The sequence below is a fragment of the Melospiza georgiana genome, chromosome 19 (assembly GCF_028018845.1).
Source record: "Melospiza georgiana isolate bMelGeo1 chromosome 19, bMelGeo1.pri, whole genome shotgun sequence".
In the NCBI taxonomy this organism is placed as follows: Eukaryota; Metazoa; Chordata; class Aves; order Passeriformes; family Passerellidae; genus Melospiza; species Melospiza georgiana.
Genome location: NC_080448.1, coordinates 12,869,397 through 12,878,984, shown reverse-complemented (window position 1 = coordinate 12,878,984; position 9,588 = coordinate 12,869,397). Strand labels below are relative to the sequence as shown.

At 47.1% G+C, this 9,588-nt stretch overlaps 1 protein-coding gene across 1 annotated transcript; it reads right to left on the bottom strand.

Annotated features, from left to right (window-relative positions):
- Positions 1 to 1,532: 1,532 nt before the first annotated feature.
- Positions 1,533 to 9,385, bottom strand: WSB1 (WD repeat and SOCS box containing 1). The gene is made up of 9 exons (XM_058037771.1): positions 9,274 to 9,385; positions 8,631 to 8,799; positions 7,573 to 7,841; positions 6,574 to 6,705; positions 6,063 to 6,163; positions 3,778 to 3,950; positions 3,381 to 3,494; positions 3,139 to 3,246; positions 1,533 to 2,649 (listed from the first exon to the last, which is right to left on the bottom strand). The coding sequence occupies exons 1-9, from the start codon at positions 9,311 to 9,313 to the stop codon at positions 2,490 to 2,492; spliced, it is 1,266 nt and encodes a 421-aa protein (XP_057893754.1). The 5' UTR covers positions 9,314 to 9,385; the 3' UTR covers positions 1,533 to 2,489.
- Positions 9,386 to 9,588: the final 203 nt, after the last annotated feature.

Genomic DNA, 9,588 nt, shown 5'->3' with positions numbered 1-9,588 from the left:
CTTTTGAAGCAGGAGGGGAGAGGAGCACCTGAAGAAGTGGGCAGAACTCTCCAATTAAATGGGAGAAGTTCCTCCCATTAGTGTGCAGGGGGCAGCAGGAGCTTGTGTAGGCTGAGAAGTGAACTCAGAGAGGGAGAGGGATTATGATTTCTGTCAGGGAACCCCAGCATAGCAACTCTTATTAGAGCCCATAAATAAATATTTTTCTCCTCAATGCAACAAAGCACACAGCCAGCTGTAATAGAAGTGAGCATTCAGGAGCTTCTAATCTCATGTTAGAAATAAATCATATCTGCCTCAGAACTTCTGTCTGGATTAGCTGGTTACACAAGGCATAACCTTGCTGATAACTACCAGTGTTATCATGACTTATCTGAAGTTTACTCTGGCTTTCTTTTGGTTCTAGTACATCAATAATTAGGGCTGTTCTGATCCAGCTCATTGCAGTGGGATTTGGGTGTGGAGCAGTGTTTATAAAACAAACTCGTCCTTGTGCAGAAGCCAGCATCCCACAGAAACCCACTGCCTGCCTTACTCAGGTGGTTCTGATCTGAAATAATTACTTGGGTAAACAGTTTCTGCCTGACACCTCTACCAGATTTCCCATGGGATCTTACATAACCCCTGTCCTTTATGAGACTATTGTAATATATAAGGAAAAGGTCACAGGATTCATCCACCCTATTTCCAGAGTGCTTCAATGGAAGTCCTCATCCAGCACTGAAACAACAAACCCCACACAATACTTAGCAGTGTTATTCACTCATGATTCAACTAAATGCCATATGTGAATGTGGAAAATAGAGCTTTCAGAGCACTCCAGAGAAAACTGGAGCTTCAGCCAGCAGGAAGTTTCTCCACGGTGTTGTCCTTTGCTTGTTCCCTTTCCCCCAACAGTGGTTACTGAACACAGCTGGGAGGAGCCGTGTGCCTCGCCCTGCTGAAGGGCCCAGCTCTGTGCTGTGCTCACAGCTGGGACCTGCTGGGGATCAGGCCTCACATTGTGGTGTCCCACCATGGCAGGAGGAGGCTTGTAAACGTGGTACATGATTATAAATAGCCTCACTAATGAGGAAAGCTTGTGTACTTGGTCTGACACTATCATTTGTGTCCTGGGAGAAAGGTTAGAGCAAACAGAGGACCTCCTGCAGGCAGAAGCAGCTTTCAGAGGTGGTGAAAGGCGGAGCTGGGATGTTGTTTTCTTCCTCCACTTGCATAAATCAGAGCTTTTGGTGAACACAACCTGAGAGGACCTTTCAGTAAGGCTCTCCTGCAAGACCCCCCTATTGCTGTTCCAAGGCTGGAACTGTGATCTTGCAGAAACAGGCTCATGGCAAGCCTAGCTTTTAGCTCAGCTCATGAAGGGGCTTAAATAGGCAGATTTGCAGCTCACACATGCCTATAACACTGTCATGGCTTTAGAGAGCTCTGTAAGCATCTGTCTGGGAGCACAAACCAGGCCTCACCAGCTCAGCCTGGAACGCTGCAGCCACACAGTGCTGATAAATCAGTCACCACATGAGACACCAAAAAACTTTTATACAAGTTTTTAATACAAAATTCAACAAAAATATATATAATCAGGCATTTTATGCAATGCATACATTCTTTATATCTGCAGGTACAGATAAATAACAGAAGGCAAAACCAAGTATTTTGCTTATCTTTGGCCATTAACCAATAATCACCCCCAAACAGATATTACAGGGTTAAAGGATAATAAACTGAGTCTGCAAATGTCTCTCATTACAGACACAGTATCAGGCAAAAATACAGTAGTCAGATTTTCAGAAATGTAAGGAAATAGTTCTCTAACACTGCCCAATACTGAAATTTCACCTGGTTTGCTGCTATGGAGCATAAGGCCTTCAGCTGACTCAGGCATGGTCCTGGGTTACATCAGATACACTGCACTCCTTTTAACCTCCTGCCCTTTCCCACACACTGCTCTCTACAAAGCTGTACCTCTCACAAATAAACTAGCACAAAGTCTGACCTGGGGGGCAGCTTTCTGCACCCCAACCAATGTACAGAAGGAAGCTTAACTGCTGTTTAAGTCAATAGTTTTCCTACCTCAGTGTGCCAGAACAGCTGTCCTTCCACTTACAGCTCAGATGCATCATGGCTCTACCAAAGCAATATATACATGAGACACATGAAAAATCATACAAGCAATTTTAAAGGTACACTGATAACATGTAGCAGCTTATGTCTATATATGTACATGTTTTCACAGTTACATTTTAGAAAATTGAGAACACCAGAATACTTCTACTGTGTTTTCTATAAATAGTAAAAAAAATTACCTGTCAGGCATTTTGATAAAATAGTATTTAGGTTATCACTTTAAATAGCTCTTGAAAACCTGTAGAGTTTTAAGCTTAAAGGCTGTACAGTTTGAGGATTCTGTAAAGTGTTTGTAGCCAGTTTCAGCACCTGGGCCACCTCCCAGTTGTTGGTTTCGTTTGCTTGTTTTCTTCTCAAATAACTCAGATCTGGTAACAAAGGAACTCCACCACTTTGCCCGGGATAGGCAAGTTCCTGACCTGGCTGGTGGGCATCACCCTGCGGATGGCCATGCGACACAGGTGCTGCAGGCTGGACACCTGGCTCGGGGTCGCCCAGAAGTACAGGCTGCCATCCTGGGTCCTGCACAAAACCCACAAAAGCCTCCAGGTTATTCCACAGGAACCAGCTCAGCCTGCTACCAACTCACACACACGCATGACTAGGTAGGGGACTTGCTGGTGCTCAGTTCCAGCTGCTCCAGGATCCTGATTTACTCCAGTTCCTATTGTAAGCTGCAGCAGCACAATAAGCAACTTGTCTATGCAAAGGGAACAGATCTCCCAGCAGCTACTGCTGTGCCACCTAACACACAACAACTGCCCTCAGCTATCTGATGGGCTTCTTCCAATCCTCATGTTCTGGGTCTCTCACATATTTATTTTTAAAGATAAGAAATGAGTTTATCAGCTGATTGATTTTACTGCTATTCCAGGCATGTTTAAACAAACAGTACCAGTCAGAAGCACCAGGCTGCAAGTCACAACTGAAGATTTTCAGAACACTGAGCCACTGTTTTCAATCTCTTGTGTTACCTTCATATTTTAGAAAGGAAAAGAAGTCTGTACTTGCCCTGCAGCCAGAACACTGCCATCAGTAGAGAAAGTACAGCAGAGTCCATTGTTCAGAGGTGCAACTTGTACAGGGTATTCTTCATCAATTCTCCAGAACCTCACCATTCTGAGGGGGAAGGACAACAGAGGAAGTTATCAGAGTGGGTTTTTAACTGTGCTAGGTGTTTTCTGTGACAGTGCTGAGAGGCTCCTGTGCCAGGGCAGAAGGCAGGGGGGCAGCAGCCCCGTGCCCACACTCACTTGTCATCGGCCAGGCTGGCCACGTGCAGCCCGTCGTGGCTGAAGCACACCGAGCGCACCCAGCGGTCGTTGGCGCCGCCCGCGAAGATCGGCGTGGGCGGGGGGAACAGGTGCCTGCGGACAGATGGACAGACACACGCTCAGGGACACAGCCAGGACAGCAGAGCTCGGGCACTCACAAACAAACACCGTTGGACCGGTTCACTGCGGATTCAGTGGGGACTGAACTGCCGCGTGCTCTTCAGTGCAATTCAAACCTTAAAATACCAGTCCTGTAAATTCACTCTCAGACGGAAGAACAACCTCTAGCCTCTGCCACTTTACAACTTCCATCAGCCACTGCTCATTTCCAAGTCCATTCTGGGAGACAGTTCCCAGATTTGAGTGCTTTACTTACCCAAACTCCCTAAGGATCACTCCAATATGTGGATCCCAGAGATAGACTCGAGTATCGTAAGATGCAGTAGCCAGTAACGCTCCATCAGGAGAGAACTCACAAGCTACAACATCATTGTGATGGCCTTCAAGTTTCCGTAGCATGGAGTATTTATCCATATCCCACAGGAAAACCTGCAATTAAATCAGCTGATGTTATAGCTCTGCTCAGAGAGGCAGTGAAGCATTTAATTTGTTTTTTAAGTATAGCTAGTCTTATTTAGGATTACACTAAAATCAGGTATTATGAATTACTACAATTAAGAAATATGCTCAGTGTCATATTCAGATTAAAATCAAGGTTTTTTAAAAAATAATTAAAGCAGACATGCAAGTTCTAACTCAAATTTGTTAAATGTTATTAACAAAATAAGCCAAAATATAAGATAAAGGCAACACAATTTAACCATGTAGCTTACTGAAATTCATATATTACAAAACTATTTTATTAAAATATTCAGAAATAAATAGGGTTAAACTCTACAGTCCCCTCTTTTCAGTAACTACCAAAATTTTAAGAAATATACAGACAGAAAATGTAAGGTTAACATATTGTTACTCCAGTGGCATCCCTTTGAGTTTAAGATCACTTGTTTACAATTGCTTGGATCACCAACGTCAGCCTAGGAAGAGAAACAGATACTGCAAGCAAAAAGAATTTTCACAGCCAAAAGTTATGTCTGTGGCAAAACAACAGGGAAGTCTAACCACATTATTAGAAAGAATTTAGTCATTTAAAATCAAGTCAACAGTAACAAACAACATTAATATTACAATTTACCCAACTAATTGCACAGTGTATTGTAAGAATTCATGAAATATTACAGTATTTTACATGCAGTTGTATATTATATATTATCAAAACAAGGACTGTGCAGAATGACTTAATAGGAACTATCCATGCACTGCAGCATGGTTTTACAGGAATATAAGTCTTTAGCAAAGGCTATTATGTCCCTCAAAGAGCTCACTAGTGGCCTTGATTTTACCCTTGACAGTTTTACTGCACAGGTTAAATTCTGACAACTTGGACAAATTTATGTTTGACCAAAATAAACTCAACCTGAGTGCCTCCCATACCGCCTAACTCTGAACCATTTTACAATCAGTTATAAACACTAATAGTTCACTAATTTTTCCAAGGAGACCCCAACATTCTACGAAACTGGAAACTAAGTTTGAGGAGTCAGTGTGTTTCACTGCTGTGAAAATTATTAAAAAAAAAAAAAAAACAACAACAAAAAAAAGCAAGCAAGCAAGCAGACAGTGGACATGGAGCAGCACCTGCGTACGTACAGGACCCCTTGCAGCCGAGGGCAAGGTTACTTCGTCCTACGGTACAGACGGTACAGCTCGCCGGGCTGGCGGCCAGAGCTGCCACTCTCTGCCCGCCAACACCACTGTGCTCCTCAGAGTGGTGCCAGCTTAACTCAATCACACCAATATTGCTGCCACCACCTGTGACAGGGAAAGCAAGAAGCTTATGGAAAACACACAGCCTCCAGACAGCAATGTACACATCCCCCTCTGCTCCACTACAGAGCCAAACCCCAGAGCTCGGCTGTGCTCACCGCTGTGGACAATGCCTCTGAGCACTCCCACAGGAGTGATGGCCAGTGCCTCAGCTGGGCTTCTGAGGCTGCACTACACTGCCTACAGAGCCCCTGGAACCAGGCTGAACTCCCTTTCTGGTCTGCCCTAACTCTTCAGTGCCAGGAGTAGCTTATGGCATACATGCATTACCTGCACTGCTTTCAGTTCTCTAGCAGAGCATTAGGATTGAAGCAAAACCAGTGTGCTCCTCTTCCCTCTAACTCTCAGGTACTACTGCCATTGATAGGAGAGAAATGTTTTTGTTCAGCAGGAGATGCCCTGTCTGGCTACAACTTTGGGAAGTCTTTCTCATTGAGCACGAAATAGGAAGGACAAAATCAAAACCAAAATAGTTTTATGCATTAATCTAAGTATCTTTTAACACTGGCAGCTTTAGTGGTCTTTGTTTTATGCCATGACCCTGTGCAGACCTATTTCTCCACACTCACAGCCTCCTCAACTAAAAGCAGTGCAAGTTCCATTCACAAATCAGGGTCTCAATGCACCATTTGCCAGTTTAATTTCATGCACTTTCACATCATCATCAAACATTAGAAGTTCATGACACCGAGCACAAGCTTAATGTTACTTAGATTTAAAATGATTATGCACACAATTCAGGAGAATTAAGGAACAAGAAACTCTGACACATACTGCTTTACTAGCTCCAACAGAACAGAGGATGGAGGAGTCTGGAGAGAATGCACAGCCATACACCCAGTTCGGATGGCCTCTCAGCACCTTCATCATGTTTCCTAAACAGAAAGGCATTGCTGTAAGGATTGGTTAATTTTCAGATGGGAAATCTTTTCCAAGTTAGTTATTTATTTGCAAAATTTTGTATTATTTTCCCAAACTTCTTGCAGAGTCATTCTACACAGAAATAAAACCCCTGGGATGCAGCCTCTACTTCCATGTCCCTATTCAGAAAGGTTACTTCATGCACTCTTAGCCAAAAACCTGCTTCTGCCTCCAGGCTTCAGACAGATAAGGAATTCCAAGGGGCTGCAGAGTGAGTGACTAAAGAATTCCAAGTGCACAGTGAGTGACTAACCGAACACCCAGTTTTTAAGCAATCCTGACTAAACTGAGTCTAGAGCAATAAAAGAGGTGAGTACATGGGTGCTTCTCTCAGGTACTGGAGCAGATAAAGCCCAGACATTACCATCATCTTTCAGGTCCCACACTCGCAGGGTTTTGTCTCTGGACGCAGACACAAGAATCAGGCTGCCATCAGGGGCAAAGGTTAAATCTCTGACAACTTCTGTGTGGTCCATCAGGTTAAGGAGGAGTTTTCCTGTTACATGAGAACACCACAATTTAACATGAGGACTACTGCACCTAAATAAAATGCTTTATGGATACAAGTACTGAATATAAAATTACTGCATGTAGATACAATTTTCTTTGTAGAAATGGTCCCTACAATGAGCAGCACATGGATCCTTTCACTCTCCTGTATCAGGAGGTAACTCCTGGAAAAGCTACAAAATCTACATACTAGAACCTCAGAAATAAGGTAAGACATGTCTTCTGATGAACATACCTGTTCCAAGCTTCAATTTACAAGGACAGATTACTCAACAGTCATTATTTTTTTTAACTGTGTTTTCTCCAACCGAACAGCTGTGCTACCAGCAAAACTGAAAGTCCCTAAGTTCAGATTCAGTCTTTTTAAGTCATTCATTTTCTTTTTAAAAAAATTAAAGGTCCTTATCAACATAAACCAACAATTTCATGCTTTTAAAGCTTGGTAAAACTAGGAAGACTATTGAGTAAAGAACCAATGTATGTATGCACCCATTTAATTATTTTGCATCTTCCATCTCTCACATCTCAAAGCGTGATGTGCCTCTCTTGTTCCTTTGGCAGTTTCTTGTTACTTCTAGTTGCAGGAGCTCATGCTTTTTTAATATTTTTAATTTGTATTGAAGGTTCAGTTCCCAGTTACAATTCTATAACCAACTCCTGGTGTGTACCAACATTATCACTGCAAGAAGTGTGAGCTGGCACCTGAGTGTGACACGGAGCATCTAGACAAGGCTCTGAGGGACAGGGTGGCAGTGCTGGGGTGTCCTGGGGCAGGCCCGGAGCCGCACCGGGCGCTCCCCGCGTGTCCCTGAGCTCAGGATGCCCGCTGTGCCCTCAGCTCCTCCGCACTCACCCGTGTACACATCCCAGATCTTGATGCGGCCGTTGTTGAGGCCAGTGGCGAGGAGCAGCTGGTCCTGCCCGAACTTGAAGCGGTGCCACTCGATGTTGACGCAGCGGCTCTGCTTCTCGGGCACCGAGGAGCCGAAGGCCAGGCTCCACACGATGTCCCCGCAGTCGATGACGTGCTCGCAGGGCTTGTTCTTCTGGCTGGCCTCGCTGCTCTGCCGCGGCAGCCGCGTGCCGGCCGCGTTCGCGCCATTCTTGGCGCCGTGCAGCAGGCTGAAACACAGCACAAAGCACGCTGCAGCACAAGGTGCAGCCAAAACAAACCTTTCTTCTAATGAAACCCGGGAGGCGTCATGATGTACATCTCTGAGGCGCGAAACGGTGCATCTTTACTTTAAAATTATAAAAGCGGCTTTTTCTGGTAACTGAGAAAAACGACCAGCACCTGGAAATCTTCCAACACAAAATAATACTAATACTGTGTATACAGTTTTACCTCCATGGAGAGCAGGATACTAACTTAACCTACTAAAATCGAACAGTTCTGAACAATTTACAGAAAAATGAGCCACAAAATTTCTAGGATTTTCTGCTAAAGAGTTACTGAGTGTCCAGCACATGGAAAACAATTAACCACCCTCAAAAGGGGGAAAAAAATGGGTCAGAGAAATATAACCATCTACAAAACTGCAGTGGTGAGCTACCAGCTTTGCTAACATGCAACCTGCATGTAAATTCCTAAAAGGTAAAGCCAAACAGCGTTGTGATAAGAAGTGTAAAGGGCCAGATCTGCCCACATCTCTAAATTCCCTTTTCATTCAAACTTCCTCTTATTTTAGAGTGTGTGAATTGATTAACAAGTCACTCCTCCACAGGCTTTGTGAGGTTGCAATAGTTGTTCCTCTTGCTGGCCACATAGGAAGAGAAAGAACAGCTGTTATTTTAAGGAATTAATTTCTCCCCAAGGTGTCAAAGCTTAGAAGACCAATACATGCGTTTTAATCGATCTGAAGCTATCTCCTGTTTTCCAGGTGCACCGAAAGCCATAGCGGTTTGTCTTACAAGTTGTTGAGGCACTGTGCCCAGGGGACCAGCTTCACTATGCGATGTCCCTGTGACCACGCCAGGTACGAGCCATCGGGAGCGAACGCGACCGTCCAGTTCTCCCTGCCGCACTTCTTGTCGAAGGGAGACGTGGGGGCCAGGAGCTCTCCTACCGTGCGCGACCGAGCTGGGGGGACAGAGGAGAGCCGTGAGGGGAGATCCGTGAGGGGGGGGAGAGCCGTGCCGCGCCTCGCACCGGCTGCACGGGCACCCGCGCGTCACCCCGCTGTGTTTCACGGCGGTTACCGCCATCGGGAGGGGGCCCGGTGTCACCGAATAACCCAGCAGGGCTGAGCCCCCGCAGGGAGACACGCGGTGCTGACCGAGCTGTGCGCGATACCGCAGCCGGTACGGTACGGGCGATGCCGCCAGGCCCGCGCCTGCCCATGGCCGCGAGAACGGGCCGGCGGCCGGGAACGGCTCCGTGTGCCGGGAACGGCTCCGTGTGCCGGGAACGGCTCCGTGTGCCGGGATCCCGCCCGTTCCCCGCGGGCAGCCCCAAGCGCGCTGCAGCGATGCGGGATGGGCTGAGCGCCCGCCCGCCCGCGCCTGGGCCCAGCCTGAGCCCGGCCGCACTGCCCCTGCCCGCCCCCAGTCTCACCGATGAGCTTCTCGTTGACACTCGGAGGAAAGCTGGCCATGGACGGGCGGCCTGAGGAGCTGCGGGGCTGCCACGGAGCGGGACGGGCGGGCGCGGGCTGGGCAAGATGGCGGCGGCGGGCGGCGGGGCGGGGCGGGGCGGGGAGCGGAGCGCTAGCGGGGCCGGGCCGGGCTGCGAGGGAGCGGCTCTGCCCGCCCTGCCCGGCTCGGCCCTGCCCGGCTCGGCCCTGCTCGGCCTCTCGGGACCCTGCCCTGCCCACCCGCGGCCGTTCGCGCTCCTGCCCCGCTCCGCTGCCCGTCCCGGCCTGGTTCGCAG